Source organism: Athene noctua, chromosome 1, assembly GCF_965140245.1.
Source record: "Athene noctua chromosome 1, bAthNoc1.hap1.1, whole genome shotgun sequence".
Taxonomy (NCBI): Eukaryota; Metazoa; Chordata; class Aves; order Strigiformes; family Strigidae; genus Athene; species Athene noctua.
The window spans coordinates 196,388,959-196,406,467 of record NC_134037.1 but is presented as its reverse complement, the minus strand read 5'-3'; the positions used below and the strand labels follow the sequence as shown (position 1 = coordinate 196,406,467).

Sequence of the window (17,509 nt, the reverse complement as noted above, 5' to 3'; positions counted from 1 at the left end):
AGGATGGATTTTTGAAAACACTGAGGTTTCTTCCACCACCACCTCCCCCTGGTGTTTCAGTATATGCAAATATACAAATATTGGTGGTATTGGTTTTCTTTTCCCAGAAACAAGGTTACTGGTTGTGATCTGAGAAGGTATTTTAGTCATCCTGAACTTGACTCTTTGTCTCTCACACCTCTTCTATGGGGACACAGCGTGACAAGGCTTACAGAATAATGTTTTGATAGATATTTCTGTTGAGGAACTTTCTCTGAACCCTTCTTGGAAGTTAGGTATCTAAATTCTTTTTGCAAGCTTGGAGATCAGCCTAAATTTTCCATGTACAACATAATGTTAAAGGCCTTCAGGCTACATTGCTTATTAGTAAATAAAGCTGGCCAGGACTGGTTTTTGTTATCATTGACAGAGTGGTGTGTCATGACCCACATCTTATACAGCTAAATTTTCCTGCCACATCAAGTTGCCACATCCAAACTGTTTGCTGTGAATGGTCCTTGGCTCTTGATGATGCTTAAACAATGTCACAACATTGTCTGGGAGAACAAGAGCTGGCACGGGCCGGTACTCTGCCAAAGTTGCTGCTGGTAATTTAGCAATACAGACAGTGCCTGACCTATGCCCTGCTCCTGTTTTGTTTACTGTTATAAAATAGTGAGAGTATGTAAAATAAATGAGACAACATCCTGAAACAGAGAGAAGTAGTTTAGAATCTGAGATCAGTTATGAGTTCATGGAAACCTTTATGTGACATACAACAGCAATAACTACAGATGTTGCTAAGTGCCTTAGCACGGGGCAGCTATCTTGAGATTGAGGTGGCATTTCTTCTACTGGAGACTGTAAAATCCAGAGTTCAGCCAGGAATTCCTCTAGGAAGGAGCAGACAATCCACGGAGAAAAAGGATGAAAGTTTTATGGCAACTCCCACTACTGTGATTTCTGTAGAGCAAAATCTGAAACTGGACAGAGCATTGAGGAGTATAGATCAGGTAGTAAGTCATGCCCAGGCAAGGTGAAGCTTAGTGTCCTGTGAAAGATCTCCCCTAACTTTAGCCTTTATGCCAAAACACAGCTGCCTTTGCAAAACTTGGGTAGTAGACACTAACCTACTGACAGGGTGAAATCTAGAACTCTTTACAAAAAATAAAATTTAAAACGATCGGATTGTATATATTCTGCAAAGTGATGCACATCACCTGACTTAAGTACACTGATAATTTTTGTAAGTTTGGCCTTCTCTGGAGGTCAGCATTTGCTTACTTGCTTGCTGTTTATCAGTGATTGTTAACTTAGGCAATTTGTTACTATATGTTAATGTCATCAGTGATGCATCTTGACTACTCTATTGTTCCTAACCATTGCTAAATTTCTGATTTAGGCTTGTGGTTATTTCAAGGTAACAAGCCTGTACTAATTTTTATGCTGTGTTCCCCGAATCTCCTAAAGATACGCTTTTTCCCGCAGAGATTTACTTTTCTTTTCTACAAAGGACTGTCAATGCTCAGCGTACAGTAGCAATTGTGTGATGTTGACTGTGACTTAATGGCCAGTGCTTACTAGGACATATGACATTTAATGTGTCATATAAGTCAGCATTAAGACTGCAGATATTGGGGTTTAGACTTGATTAGCTGAAAAAAACAGTGAGCCCAACTTGCCTAGTCTCTACTGATAGGATTCACTTCAGCACTGAACAGGTTAGTTGCACAATAAAATGGGTTCAGTGCTTTTTTTTCCCTTTCAAAACATTAAAAAAAAATCACTCAAATTCCTGCAGAAAGAGTTTCTTTTACTTACCCGGGCATCTCCCAAAGCTGCAGATTAAGGCTGGTTCTGTTTGTTGCAAGACACTCAGTAAATAGGAGCAGGCAAGAGTCTAGAGCTTCTTGCTTTGACACTTTTGATAGTTGTAGCACTTGGTTGTATCAAAATATGAGTTAACCATATACTGGTTTGTCAGTATTGTATGTTCCCAGAATGGCATCCTGGGGCATAAAGTCTGAGCCTCTAAATGCTGTTTAAGGCCCTTATCTAGCCTACAGAGGGTCAGAAGGTACTTTCATTTTTCAAGTTTGTACCCCAGTGCATGCAGTGAGTTATTGCCATATTTGGCCTCTCAAATTATTTTAGTTCATGTTTAGTTTCTCAAGTTTTATTAAAGAACACTGACTGGGAGTTTAGTGAAGCCTTACTAAATATTAAGCAGTTACCTTGTTTTAAAACATACAAACCATGGGATATTTAAGAGCATTAATAAGAGGAGTCTGGAGTCAGTGCTGTTCTGTGGGAGGCAATATTGAAAGCTTTTTTTTTTTTTGTAACTGCTATGCTGTCTAGACTTTATCAAGAATGTAATAGAGGATAAAATAGAACATTTTGCCCAGCATCACTCTTCTGCAGGGGGTAACTATCTGACATTGAAAATTACTGAATATGAGAAAAAAAACTAAGGGGAGAGTTGTTTAGCTGACCAGGTCAAATAAAATGAATTGTCAGCAATAAGTAGTAGTTGGGACCAAAAAAAAATTTCACCCTTGTATCATCACAGAATTTGGCTGACAGGAATACCAAGTGTTGACCTTTTTAGAAACTGAATATATTGAGTCTTGTTGTTCAAAGTAGTTGTTCAAATGGAGTAAGTAATATCTTAAACTATGTCTTTAATTTGAAGAAATTATAGCCGATACAAACACGACCATTGTTGCTTTGTATTTTTGTAAAGGAAGGGTTTATTGAGAGAAATTGGGAGAAGGGAACTATGTTGTATTTTCCAGCCACTGCCTGCACATAGGAGAGCTAGCCACATGGTTGACTTTGCAGAAATCATGCACGTATTACTTGGTTCTGTAAAACCTATCCCACAGGCTAAAAGAAAACAAGCAGAAAGCTTTACATACATAAAATATGCTCCCTGTTTGCTTTGGGAGACCATCAGGCTGTCAGTGTGCTCTCCTGGTGCATTCTTCTGAGAATCAGTTACTGGGTAAAGTTTTAAACTGCTGATCTTACCCAGTGCCTACTGAAATGTGAACTGTTTTGGTTCTGAATTGGTCTCAGAGAGCATCAGGTTTACGAACTGACCAACAATGACACATATACCAATTGCGTTGTCTTTCTTGTCCCCTCGGAAGACAAACATGCTTGCTATTCTGTCCTTCTGAAAAGCTTTTCTTTTGTAGTAGGTTGATGATAAAATGTGTGCATCCCCAGTTAAGTGTTTTCACCACTTAAATATGCCTGCTGATAGCTTCCATAAATTAAAATATTCATGTTCTAGGGACTTTAGTACTGCATGCAGTTGAACTGTGAAAAAAATAATGTTACATTATACCATTGTACACTTTAGGTATACTGTAATGGCTGTTTGAACTTTAAACAACTTGCTTGCTCCAAGTGCTTCTAAGATTTTGATACAAATCTGTCCAGGTGATTGTGGGAGTCATATCATCTAGAACTTATCTACCTTCCATTTCACCAGATAATAATATTTAGAGCCACATGAGTTGGGTTTGGTTTTTTTTTTCCTATAAGCTTTAAATGCTTAGAGTGCTATTTTTCTTGACAGTTTTTTTAGAGACCACTAACATTTGGTGGTCTCTTTGAAGTTGGCTGTTGTTAATGAGTGAATAAAAATTACTCGTCATAACCACATCTTAGTAGTCTGAGGTTTGCTTTAAATATTTGGCGCTCTTTTCTGGCTGAGTGCATGCTTCAGCCTCTTTCAGTGTTCCAGGAGAGGACAAAGCATCACTGTGTCCTGCATCCCTGAGAATGTTTCCTACATTCAGAGTTCTGGTTAACAAAATGCCTAAAGATATGTTTACTGGAGACATGTCCAAGAGGAAGAAGACCTTCAAAGAACTGATACTTTGCCAAAGGCTCTGCAAGCACATGTTTTTCCATTCCTGTAATATTGAGCTTGTGTCTCAGGTGTTTCTCCTTGGGACATTTTTCTAGAATAGTGAAGAAAAGATAATTGGGCTAGAGAGGACTTTTATATTTGTGTCACTTTTTCTGATTTTCTTCTGGTTTTTTAGGTCTATGGACCTGGAACTCAGACGAGAGCTTTCCAGTATGTCAGGTAAACTTTGTTTGTACTGTCTGATATTTACTTCACTTGATGATTCTTTGAGCTTGGCCAACTTTTTGTATGAACGTATATTTTAGTCAAAGAAATTATGTTCGTTGTTAGGCCAGCTTTATTTTCAGAATTGAGACGCAGAAGTTTTTAAAAGTACCAAGAAACAAAACGTTAGTTGGTTCAGAACTTTGAATTGAGATACTAATGTGTTTTTTCCCTTCAAGGGACAGCAGGTAGCACGTAGTTGAATTTTTGACACTGAGCTGTTTGTCGCTCCTTGCATTTTAATGCAATACTGCCACCTTGTGCCTTTGGGGCTGCTGTGGTTGGTGTGTGTATTGTACACGCATGTCCCCTTTTGGGGGAAGGAACCAGTTGAGGTGGTATTGCTGTAGCTATTATTTATAGTGTAAGCAACGCCAGAATGTGCTTTTACTATGAAAAAAGTGAATCTGTTCCTCAGAATATTTTGTTCTGTCCTGCTAGCTAAACTTCTGTGCCAGGCTTCAGGGTTTTAATCATTCTCTGCTTGGAAATGTTCTTTCTCTCTGATGAAAGTAATAACAGCAGTGGTAGATGCTGAGGAAACCCCATCAGTTTAAAGTAGGCACTCCTTTCCTGATGATAAGTCATAATGAAAGGGATCTGGATTTGTATGTCCAGGGGCAAGCTGCTGAGTCTGTTGCTGATAATCCAAAATAACTTTGGGTTATTTTGCTGGGGGGAGGTAACACCAAAATACTAGTAGTTTTTTAACAATCTTGGTTTAAGAATCTCTGAAAGAGAAAAGACAATTCAAACAACAAGCTGCAAAGCAGGTGGTGGTGTTGTGTGCCTCTGTACTACAACTTTTTCTTTTTGAAATGTGTTGGAAATGGGCCTCTAAATATGCCTGGGTACTGGAGGGAAGAGGAAGTATTAATTTTTTTTTTAGTAACTTTGATATATGCTCAGAGGAGCTAGAGCTAGTGTATCCCAAAGATAATCACCCTTTCAAACTAACTTCCAGTTTAGTATATCTTACAACAGGGACTGTGGAACAAACAGCCAAGAAAACATGCACCCATTGAAGTATATGCTGTCATTCTGATTTCAGCATTCCTCAGCTTCCTGATCTGCTTTATGGAACTCTGAGGAGGCAGCTCTCTTTTTAGGCAAGAATATTATTTATAGGGAAGTGGAAATTGCCTCAATCTGTTCTTCCCTTTTTATAGTGATCTTGTGAATGGGTTGGTGGCGTTGATGAACAGCAATGTCAGCAGTCCTGTCAACTTGGTGAGTATGAGAGCTCCACTCTACTGTGTTTACTGTGCAGTGGCCAGCATCACCTCTGTTTTCTTCCTTGTCACTGATGCTGATTTGTAGATGAAATAAATTGATCAAAAAAGCTCTTTCCATTATGAATAATATATTCTTCCATCTTTTTTCTTTATAAATAAGATTAAGCCCCTAGATGTAGAGAACTTGTAGGTCCAAGAACAGGATAAATTTTCTGGAGTTTTTCATTTGTTTTAACAATAAGATTTATGAAATTAGAATAAGAAAAAAAAAAACCACAAAAAAAATAGGAGCAGGGGAGGGACACACAAAATACACCAAGGAAATGACTGATATCTGGTTTTAATTAAAAAAAGCACTGAAGGAATACTTAGCTCTAAATAATTAGAAATCACTTCATACTAGCCTTGACTAGAGGAAAACGGGATAGTATTTGATGGTATAATTTTCTAATATTGATTAAGGCTGCTTAGAACTTAACTTTTCCAATATGATTTTTGTTTTGTCCCATTTGTTGTCATCTTATTCTCAGCAGTGGATATAAGAATGGAAAAAGGATGCATATACCAGGTCATTTCTGTGTATGCCAACTTTTGCCAAATCAGATATTCAATTCTGCAGGGCAGTCATTCCATAGATTTTCCTTTTTTACTGTGGTCTTGAATTCATTTTTATGTTTCTATCCAAATGATAATATATTTAAACAGCATCACATGCTTCATCTCCAGAAAATTCAGTGTTTAAATCTATATGTACCTAAATGTTCAGCTTTAGGTCAAACAAGATGTAGTAAAGAAGAGGTTTGCAACAAGGAAAGCTAGGGATGGAGGGAATTGAGTCTCGTGAAGGTGAGCTGGTGCTAACAGGAGGCTTTCAGCATTTTGTCCTGAGTTCATGTGCAAGTTGGTTAAAAAAGTAGAGAATTAAGAGAAGGAATATTGTATAGGAAAGCAAGTAGCCTTTATACATAGTGATATGTAAGCCATAGTAAATACGGAAGCAATTGTTTGCAGCTAAATTAGTTTGGGTTCCTAACTTTGGATGAACTGAGGATTTAGCACACTTCTTCATTGCATTGTCTGTCCTCAACTCAGCACAGTTCTTGAATCCAGATGTCAAACTGATGATGTGGCTGTGTGGGCTGCTAAATGGCAAATGCCTTTACTGTGATTGAGCTGCATTTGCCCATTCTTTACAGACTGATTTTTTTTTTTGGGCATCCCCCTACATACACTGAATTACAAGCAAATGTAATGGAGGGCAACTTTTCTAATGAGTATATATTTTTTTTCATCAGAGTAGGAATAAATCATAATGTTTAGCTTTTTCAGAGTTTAACATGGCCCTGTTAGAATCATCTCATGTCAGAAAGCTTGCATGTTGTAAGGTGTTTAATTGTTATTGTAATGAATATATCTTCTGTTTTTAGGGAAACCCAGAAGAGCACACGATCCTAGAATTTGCTCAGTTAATTAAAAAACTTGTTGGTGAGTATGATAAGTAATTCTTAGTAAAGCTTATGAAGAACTTATTGTCGTTAGATGATTATTATTTGATTAGTGTGTGTAATATAGGGATCATTTAATTGGTCTTTGGGTTTCTTAGTAACTTTATCAAAGGCATTTAATTGTATCCTGATCTAGTTAAATATTAATAAGATAATCCAAATCCTCTCAATTATATGTAAAATATTGCATGAACAGTAGAATAAATACATTCCTTCTATGTATCTGTGCAATCTATACCCATTATTTTATAGGATGCTTATGCATTTTTTTAGCTTTGTTTTGACCCAAGGACAATACATAAATGAAATGTAAAACACATGAATGAAAATGTCTTGCGTAACATCTTAGCTGAAATACAAATACTTCAGCAAGGTGGTTCTTCACATTATGTAGGCAGTTCTCCCACTACCATAAAAAACCTCATGCTGTGGTGACGGTCTTCCTGTACTTTTTCACTGCTCTACCAATGGCTCTTGCAAGGGCTGTCAGCACCTCCCTTGAATGTGGCTGGTAAAAAAACCGCTGTGGCTTTCTCTTCATTCTTGCTTTGGTACCTGTAGCAAATCAGAGCTCTCAAGAATGGAAGTGAAGAGCTGTGTTTATTCTTCTAGTGCAGCTTGTTAATGAGATGAAAAATACTGATGCCATTAGCCAAGGGTTTTTAGTCCATAGATTCCAGAAGTGCTTCTGAAAGATCTGAAAAAGGCAAGTTCAAACATACAGTAAAGAAGCTGATGCATGTGATGTTTCTAGCAGAGGATTGTCCCCTCTGGAAGACTGCTATGAATCCACAGATCAGGGAAGGAAATTGAAAATCACATCACCAGAAAGCCATTAGGCACATAGAATAATTATTACCTCCATTTGTCTGTTCACAAACAACTTGATCTGTTTCAGTCCACCCGGAGAGGCGGTTCAGTTCTACATTCATAAAATCCCACAGTAACATGGCATATATTTGCTAGAGTTGGTTAGAGAAATTGTCCTGTTTCTGTGTATTGTCACAAGGAAAGGCAAGTATTATGTCAGCTATTGAAATCAGACTGAAGAGTATGAGCAAAGAGGAAGTGAAGTCCTTTTACAATGCAAAAGAGCTACCAGAATCACAGAGTGGTTGAGGTTGGAAGGGGCCTCTGGAGTCATTTGGTCCAACCCTGCTGCTCAAGCAGTGCCACCTACAGCTGGCAGTGGCCCAGAACCATGTCCAGACTTCTTTTGAATATCCCCAAGGATGGAGACTCCATAGCCTCACTGGGCAACCTGTGCTAGTGCTCTGTAACACTCACAGTAAAATAGCATTTCCTGATGTTCAGAGGGAAAACCTCCTGTGTTTCAGTTCATGGCTGCTGCCTCTTGTCTCATCACTGGGCACCTCTGAAAAAAGCCTGGCTCCCTCTTCTTTATTCCCCCGTCAGGTATTTACACACATGGATAAAATCCCTCCGAGCCTTGTCTTCTCCAGACTGAACAGTCCCAGCTGTCTGAGCCTGTCCTCACAGAAGAGGTGCTCCAGCCCCTTTATCATATCTGTGGCCCTTTGCTGGACTCTCTCTAACATGTCTATGTCTCTCTCTTGTACTGGGGAGCCCAGAACTGGACCCAGCCCTCCAGATATATCTCATCAGTGCTAAGTAGAGAGGAAAGATCATTTAGACTAGATATTAGGAAGTATTTCTTTACAGAATGGGTTGTGAGGCATTGGAATGGGCTGCCCAGGGAGGTAAATGAAGTCCCCATCCCTGGAGGTGTTTAAGAGTAGAGTTGACATAGCGCTGAGGGATATGGTGTAGTTGGGAACTGTTAATGTTAGGTTGATGGTTGGACCGGATGATCTTCAAGGTCTTTTCCAACCTAGACAGTTCTGTGATTCGTCCTGCTGCAGCTCAGAATACCATTTGCTGCCTTTGCGGCAAGGGCACATTGCTGGCTCATACTCAGCTTGGTGTCCACCAGGACCCCCAGGTCCTTTCCTGCCAAGCTGCCTTTCAGCTGGTTGGCCCCCAGTCTGTACTGGTGCCTGGGGTTGTTCCTCCCCAGGTGCAGGACTTCACACTTCTCCTTGTTGAACCTCATGAGGCTCCTGTCAGCCTTTTTCTCGAGGTCCCGCTGGATGGCAGCACAGCCTTCTGGTGTATCAGCAATTCAGTATTGATCCAGTATTGACCCCTGGGCTATACCACTAGTTACCAGCCTCCAACTGATCACCTCTGGGCCTGGCTGTGCACCTAGTTTTCAATCCACCTCATTGCTCATCCAGCCCTCATTAAGGATGAGAGACAGTGTCAAAAGCCTCACTGAAGTCAAGGTAGATGATATCCACTGCTCTGCCCTTGGCTACTGAAACAGTCATTTCGTCGTAGAAAGTTATTAGACTGGTCAAGTGTAACTTCCTTTTTGTGAAATCTTTGTGAATCCTTGTTGCTGTGGAGCAGCTGTTTCACCCAGCTGCTGCATGCAGTGCAGCTGTGTCTGTGGAAGGCGTTTCAGTGGTAGAATTATGAAGCAGAATGCTGCAGAAAAACCTGATGATCCAATAGGTAGGAAAGATGTAAATGCAAAGCATAGTGAATTGCAGATGATAATGCACAGTCTCTTGTTTAATAGGCAGTGGGAGTGAAATCCAGTTTCTCTCAGAAGCACAGGATGACCCTCAGAAACGAAAACCTGACATCAGAAAAGCCAAGTTACTGCTTGGCTGGGAACCCGTGGTATGTACAGCTGTGTTACTCTTGTTGTGTGTAAAAAACACAGGGAGGCAGAGGGGGATGGGGAAGGACTACATCATAATAGTATGTTTCAGTTACTGGAATATCTGCTTAACACAATCACCAGGACAGTTGTTTAAAAGGCTGTCTCTTTTACGTTGCCTTAGCTCGTGATTCAAGAACTGATAGGTAGGATTGTATGGCCTGTGCCATACATAAGACCAGATTAGCATTAGCATTTGTGATAGACTTAAGTAGACATTGTTAGGATAGATGTTTTAACTTTTTCACATGCATATTGTGAAGTGTCTACCTTTCTGTAAGGCCAATAAATCCTTTGAAATACGTGGTACGTTGTTACGTGAGGTAATGAGTTTGCTGCTGCTGCAATCTTTATTCCTCTTTCGCTGTGGTAACATGCATTATGGAAGGAAAAAATTGCTTTAATTAAAATTTTATAACTAATTTTAAGATTATCTGTAACATCTCTGTAACCAAAAAGTTTGTTAGGATTAATAGCGAGAAATATGAGCACCATGAAAATGTTCTGGTTTTTAGAGTTTGCTTAAAGGGAAATGTGAAACTTGGGCAAAACAGAAGATAGCCAGAGATGACACATTTTTTTTTATTCTGGTGGACTGAGGTAAACCAGAATAAGAAGCCCTTATTTTGGACTACAGGTACCATACATAGAGATGTTCAGGGCTTGTTCCATGTGTTGATAAGACTGAAACATGCTCAGGGTTAGTCTAACATCTCACCACCCACAATAATGTCTGTCCACCTCTAAAGCCTAGTTACCAGCCATCTGAGGTAATACTAGGATTATGGTTGTTACACACAGCTAATATGCAAGAAATGCGAAATGCCTGTGGTTGCTGTTTTTTCATTTCTCCACCTTTTTGGTGAAGTTAACTGTGTAAAGTCAGCCATAGCTGATAAGAACTGGTTTGTTTGGGGAGGTAAAGTCTACTTAATGCCCAGAAAAGGTGTGACTTTCTTAGCCATCTCCCCATTCTAGCTAGCGCAGTGGTTTGTAGGCTTTTATAGATTTGCAGACAAAAATCTTTCCAGGAAACATGTGAACTGATCTAGTAAATGTAAGCCTATTAATGGAAAAAGGTATCTCCAGACCCTTCTGAAAGGATTCACAAAGACACCTGGTATTAGACTGCCTGAAAGCATAAGGACAATGGCAAGTGTTACAGTCACAAAAGGTTTAAAACAGTTGACTTGTACTTCTCACCTTCTGTGTTTGGCACAGTCAGTAACAAAACTTACTCTGAAGTAGCAGTACCGTGTTGGTACATCAAGGCAAATAGTTTTTGTGCTGCTATTTTATCCTCCTGTGTTGATGATGGTATCAGCATAAGCATGTCAGAGCATATGGCTCCTGAAAAAAGTAGGTAGTATTTCTGTTGTTCCTGTCTCCAAATCGTAGTGTTTAAATACAGGCATAGAATATGAAGAATTACAATTATTTGAACAGGATTTAAGAATATCAAATGAGATACTGGATGATAATTTGTATCCCTTTTTCTGTATATCACCAGAGCACTGAAGAAATAAAAACTAATAAAAAACCTACCTTTATGCCTTTCTGTGGTATATACCGTTCTGTGACATGCTGTGAAAGAGGATCTTTAATTATTAAAACCAGAAGGGGCTTAAATTTCTGTGTGCCTGTCTCTTTCGATGTATTAGAAATTGAAAGTAGAATTATGTATGTTTGTTTTGGCACTAAACAGATCAATCATAACTATCAGATGAGATTTAAATTTGTTGGGTTTTTTTACTTACTATGTCAGAAACTATATCTGATGTTTTAAAAGCTAACATGCATTAGCAGTACAGAGTTGTTACCAGTATGTGGTGCTGTTAATACTTATATTGGCTAAGAACAAGACTTCCTAGCAGTCTGTTGATAGCTGTATTAAAAAAGATACTGTTGTGAAAAGAGCTTGATGTGAACTTAGAGTGATACGATTCTGTCCTAACTTTTGGGAACAGGTACCACTGGAAGAAGGTCTGAATAAAGCAATTCATTACTTCCGTAAAGAACTTGAGTATCAGGCAAACAACCAGTATATTCCCAAGCCAAAACCCGCAAGGATGAAAAAAGGAAGAACAAGACATAACTGAAGACTATTAGTTGGACAGGAAATTCCCTGCTTGACATTTGACGGATGTAATTTTTTTTCTTCTTGGTTTTTTTTGAGAGAGACTTTGAAACAGGTATCATGAAGAACAAACTGGAATTTCATTCTGAAGCTTGCTTTAAAGAAGTGGATGTGCCTAAAAATAACAAACAAATATTCCCCTTCCCCTGCAAATCTTGCCTTGCACTTTTTAAATCTGTCTTTTTATGTAAAATAGAGTAGAAGCATCTTTTAGTATCTTCAAGTTTTATATCTTGCTGTGAGATCATTTTGTTGTGACTGTCTTTGACAGTTTTATTTACTGGTTTCTTTGTGAAGCTGAAGATAAACACAAATGGGATGGAAAATGCCAATTTATTTATAAAATGGGTACTATAAAATATGAGATGTTCTACTATGCATAAGAAAAAAGCTAGTGGTATTGTCAGGTGGGAGACACTGACATCTAAGTATAGAAGAGTTTAAAAGAATTCTGTATGAGAGCTTTATGTATTCTTTAAAGGAGAGATCTTTTCAAAGGTTTAGTTTTAGTTGTACACTTGAATTTGAGATATTTTCATTGATTACCATGGATAAGGATATTTTGAATCACTACTGTGTTGTGCGTACTCTGGGAATAAAGTTAATGTATTATTGGTTACAGTGGTTGAATATGCTATTTTAATAAAATATTGAAACTTCTATTTACTTGTTTGAGGTTTTCACTGTGGGCACTTCTCCAGCATTATACATCTCTGCATTTATTGTATATTAATTAGATAGTAACCGTCTATAAATAATAGGCTCAAAGATAATAACTTCGATCTTTCATTGCTTGTCTCTTCATAGAGATATAGGAAGAGCTGCAGGATGTTTGTTGAAGTGGATTGGACAAAACCATCATGATTTATTCTAGTTCAGGTAGTTGATAGTGACGGAGTCTAACTTCAGCCTCTCTAACAGAGTAAAAGTTTCTTTTTTAAGCAGTTACTGTATTTCCAGTAAGTGCTTTCAGCCTTGATAACTGTGCCTGTCGTTTTAACAAAAAAAAAAAAAAAAACAAACAAAATCCAATTTGCCTTATATTCAGTAGTTCCCCTTTATTTTTAATACCGAAGACTGGATAAGGGTACATTGGCAGAGAGTTTTTAAAAGGTATTTTTTGGCTTAGTGCCACTCAAAACTGAAAATCCTGAATCTCATCAAGCAAAGTGACTTGACTTTATCTCATTAAAGCTTGATGTTTCATTATCTTTCGAGTATCTTTAGGTTGATGGTCAAAGTGGGAGTTACTTGTAGCAATGACTTGTTGCCGGGGCCCAGGGTGGACTCTGGGAGCAGTGTGGTGTCCAAGCACGCCACCCGCCAGAGCCTCCTGCTGCTTGCAAGGCTCAGAGTCCCATCCAGTCTGCCTGGGAAAACTCCCTAGGACTCCAGCACTGATGGGGCTGCTGTGTTCATTTGTGTGCCCTGTCTGGACTGGGCCTGCAGTGATCTTTTTAAGACAAAATGGTTTTTGCCCTGCTCGCATCCACAGGTTTTCTCTCAGTGGAAATCTGCCATGTGACTAAGATGGGGAGCCAGGAAGCATTTTCCTGTCTGGACTCAGAGGTGGAATTTAGGTATTACACATTGCCTCCATATTTTCACAGCTTGAGGTCTGCTTTTTGCTTGAAGCATTTTTCTAGGTACTTGATCTGGGCATTTATTTCATATTAAATTGCTTGAAAAGTACACCATGGTGTACGTGAGCCAAATGTACCTGTAACCTATCATTACTGATACACTCACAAAGCACAGCCTCTCCCTATACTCGAAACCACAGCTGGATGTATGTGAAAGTAGTGCCCACTGCTTTAATAGTGCTGTGGCAAGAACTGTTAATCAGCTCCCAGCAGGGTGTTTTTAACCCTTGAGCTCTAGATTGTATTTGGGAGAAGGTGTGCTTTCTTATGTTTTACTCCTCGTGCAAATTGTGCCATTGGATGCCAGAGCATCTGAGAAGAGGTGGTGCATGAGAGTGCAACCCTAGCCCTGCATTTAGAGCAGCCCTTGAGAATAAATGGGAGCTGTGGGTGCCAGCTGTTACTTCCAGGGCTGGTTTTCATTTAATCAATGATTTAAGTGCAAAATACCTAACTGTACTGCAACAAGCTTGCTTCTGGAGAGCAGCACAAAACGTGTGTTTTCCAAAAAAAAAAAAAAAAAAAAAATATTTTTTTTAATATCCCTCAGGAAGTCTGAATGTTTGGATACTACACACATGAATTTAAAAGCTTTTTATGTTACTTCACAATCTAACTTTCATAAAAGCAGCAACTCAGAGAGAGAGCAAATGGCTGGTACCAACAGAACCCATCTGTGAGCGTGCGTTCTGCCTCCCACTGAGCCTCAGTGGGGGACTGTATTGATTTGCTACTTTCCTTGTACTGTCTCTAGCTTTTGTTTCAGAGGTTCCTGCTTCAGTTCACATATTCTTTCTAAATAGTGTCTTCCAGAAACAGCAGCTGAGGTAGCTGTTGCCCTTTGTGTTTGAAGCCAGTGACTGGCCGCCTAGCTGATTTGAGAGGCATGACTCATGGGCGTTACAACAGAGTCTGCTGGTGCTTAAGACTGAAAGTCTAGAGTGAGTTCAATTTTAATCTGAACTGGGTCTTCGAGAAGGCAGGTGCGGGTTTGCGCGCTGGTGCTCTCTGCTTCCATCTGGGGTTATGCATCTCAGTCGGAGAAAGAAGCATCAAGTTTGCAGGGAAACACAGGTGAGAAGCAGCTCCTGCCTCTCCAGAAGAGCCATTTTTGATTGAGGGCAGTGGAATACAGCACTGAAAGCTTGGGAACATAGGACTTGGGAGTAAATGAAGCCAAGCTGTTTTCTTATTTCCATGCCTGAACACAACATATTTTTGGGGTTTTTTTCAGGAAGTTAGAGAATGGGGATTTTTTGCTGTCACCGGGTCAGGCAGGCAAGGTAAAACTGACATGACCAGGCTTGAGGTGCCTGTTTAGTCACAGTGATCTGCACGAAAGGGCAGCTCAGCCAGTGTCAGATGCAAGTCCTCTCAGGAGGGGTCATGCAACGTAGCAGAGGTCTGTGATGAACTGGCCAGCTTGATGTTGGTAACTTAGATAAGTCTTCTAGAAAGAGAGGTGTGCAAGGTATCCACTACTGTGGGTTCCTTCAGCCTCTCAAGGACCACTCTTGCTGCTGGGAGTTATAACAGTGTGAGGTCCTCAGTTGGAATTTTTTTTTTTTTTTAGACATTAAATACTTTTGGTTTATTGCTATATGAAGGCTGGCCGGAAGCTTTGTAAACTGCATTGCTGGTCTACAGACAAGCTACAGCAGGGCTTGCAGACCTAATTTATTTTAAGTAGTTCCATGAATGTATAGTCTAGAGAAGCACTGGGTCTACCTCTAGATTAGATTTTTTGCTATGTGGGGAAATCATGATTTGGCAGTCCTCCTCCTCTGTCTGCAGTGTTTGCAGTTTCTTTAACCTATGTAGACTGGCAAGTTTTGTAGCCGTTGAACTCACCACCCTCTGGGCATTTATGAATGTCTCTCGGTCATCTATTTTTTCAAGCAACTTTTAGAAATGTAGTATATCTGGAAAAACTTTCACTTCTGTCAGGGTTGGAATTAAGTTTCAAAGTGGAGAGAAAGGCAGGGAGGGGCAAGACACACACGATTGCATAAACTTGTTAGCCTTAGAAAACAGGCTACAGAGGGCAAAACATTGGTTAGTGTGATGGATTGAGCTAGTCTGCAGGCTTTTATTAGTATTGAGTTTAATGCTACTTGAGTCCAGGAGGTCTTTGAGGGTAGAGGCTGGTCAGGGGAGACCTGTGCACAGGAAGAAGATGCTTTGTTAATAGCAACAGTAATGTGTACTCAGTGTTGCTAGCCCTGACATCCATACATCCCCTCCCTGAAATCAGTGGGAATGTAGCTACCACAACTTCATAGTTGCTCTGTTGTGAACGTTTCCCTGCACTTGGATGACAAGTGGCAGGAGAAGGGAATGCCTTATTTGCAGCTCTGACCCCTTAGAGGTATCAGGAACAGCAGCAATAGCTCTGGAGAAAAACGGCTCCTTCTGTATGGCAGGAAGCTCCTGTATCAACAGGGAGGTTTTGGTGAAATAATTCATATTTCTTGCAAAAAACAGAGTCTGGTTCTCTATTCCTTTTCCCAGTCCCTTTTCTTCTCTCATTTGCCTATTCCATAATAGCAAACATGGCAATAACTTTTTGTCCACCTTGTTTTGTTGCCATTTACAACCTGGAACAAACAACAATGGATTCACTCTTGCTGTATCTTCCCTAGTTTCTGCCATTTTCTTCAGCAAGGATCCTCTGAGTCCATGCTATGGCTGAAGCAGCCGGAACATCCAAAACATGAAGCCACAGGGAACTATGGGGTGGCCTTAAGTACCACAATCTGGGCTCTGTCCACCCCACTGTAGAGAAAGCTGTTTTGAGCAAGGGAGCTTCCATCTTCCACCTGGGGAACAGTCCTGGGATAACAGTGCCCAATCTCCCATCCCCAGCCTTTTTGTGTTACAAGTAGGAACTTAAAGGGAATGAAGGCCCCAAAATAAAGAAAATAAATGTATATTTAAGACTGCTGATGAAGACGCTGGATCTGGAGAGAGACATCTCTGTTTGGGCCTGAGGTGGGGACAGTATATGAGAGTGGCTGTGGGGGCATGGCAGTAGTACTTCCATGCTTTGACACGGAAGGGTTCCTCGAGGTATTGTCAGCAGAGGAAGCGGGACTGCCCTACCAGTCCGACTGACGGACTTGCCTGGCTGATCCCAGCAAGCAGGGGGATGTAGCAGCGTCGGTCTTGAAACATGAAGCACTGGACCGTGGCCAAGCTGTTCCTGTTCTTGTGGAGCCACAATGAACAATGGGTGCTCTTTCTGTCTTGGTGGAGAGGTGACGTGATGTCAGTGCCGGGATGGCTGGGGTGATGATGATGTGAAGCGCTACGCAGGGCAAAAGCGGTTCTCGTCCTCCGTGCTTGCTTTTTCTCAGAAAGAGCCGTGGTGTGCGTTTTCGCCGGAAAACGCGTTTTCGGCCGAAAACGTGTACGTTTGCACTTCCCCGCCACAGGGAAGCCGCTAGCAGGGAATTCTCTGCCTGGTTCTACCCGCTGCCCGGAACGCTACGCAGGGCAAAAGCGGTTCTCGTCCTCCGTGCTTGCTTTTTCTCAGAAAGAGCCGTGGTGTGCGTTTTCGCCGGAAAACGCGTTTTCGGCCGAAAACGTGTACGTTTGCACTTCCCCGCCACAGGGAAGCCGCTAGCCGGGAATTCTCTGCCTGGTTCTACCCGCTGCCCGGAACGCTACGCAGGGCAAAAGCGGTTCTCGTCCTCCGTGCTTGCTTTTTCTCAGAAAGAGCCGTGGTGTGCGTTTTCGCCGGAAAACGCGTTTTCGGCCGAAAACGTGTACGTTTGCACTTCCCCGCCACAGGGAAGCTGCTAGCCGGGAATTCTCTGCCTGGTTCTACCCGCTGCCCGGAACGCTACGCAGGGCAAAAGCGGTTCTCGTCCTCCGTGCTTGCTTTTTCTCAGAAAGAGCCGTGGTGTGCGTTTTCGCCGGAAAACGCGTTTTCGGCCGAAAACGTGTACGTTTGCACTTCCCCGCCACAGGGAAGCTGCTAGCCGGGAATTCTCTGCCTGGTTCTACCCGCTGCCCGGAACGCTACGCAGGGCAAAAGCGGTTCTCGTCCTCCGTGCTTGCTTTTTCTCAGAAAGAGCCGTGGTGTGCGTTTTCGCCGGAAAACGCGTTT

At 40.9% G+C, this 17,509-nt stretch overlaps 1 protein-coding gene across 4 annotated transcripts in view; it reads left to right on the top strand.

The window, feature by feature from the left end:
- Positions 1-12,417, top strand: part of UXS1 (UDP-glucuronate decarboxylase 1) — a 62,864-nt gene extending 50,447 nt beyond the window's left edge. For 3 of the 4 annotated variants that reach the window (XM_074909335.1, XM_074909343.1, XM_074909351.1), the window contains 5 exons: positions 4,041-4,084; positions 5,299-5,359; positions 6,792-6,849; positions 9,475-9,578; positions 11,586-12,417. In XM_074909335.1, the coding sequence (XP_074765436.1) occupies positions 4,041-4,084; positions 5,299-5,359; positions 6,792-6,849; positions 9,475-9,578; positions 11,586-11,717 (399 nt within the window). In that variant the 3' untranslated portion in view covers positions 11,718-12,417. The remainder of the gene's footprint in view (positions 1-4,040; positions 4,085-5,298; positions 5,360-6,791; positions 6,850-9,474; positions 9,579-11,585) is intronic. The other variant, XM_074909359.1, reaches the window with a different exon arrangement.
- The last annotated feature ends 5,092 nt before the right edge of the window (positions 12,418-17,509 follow it).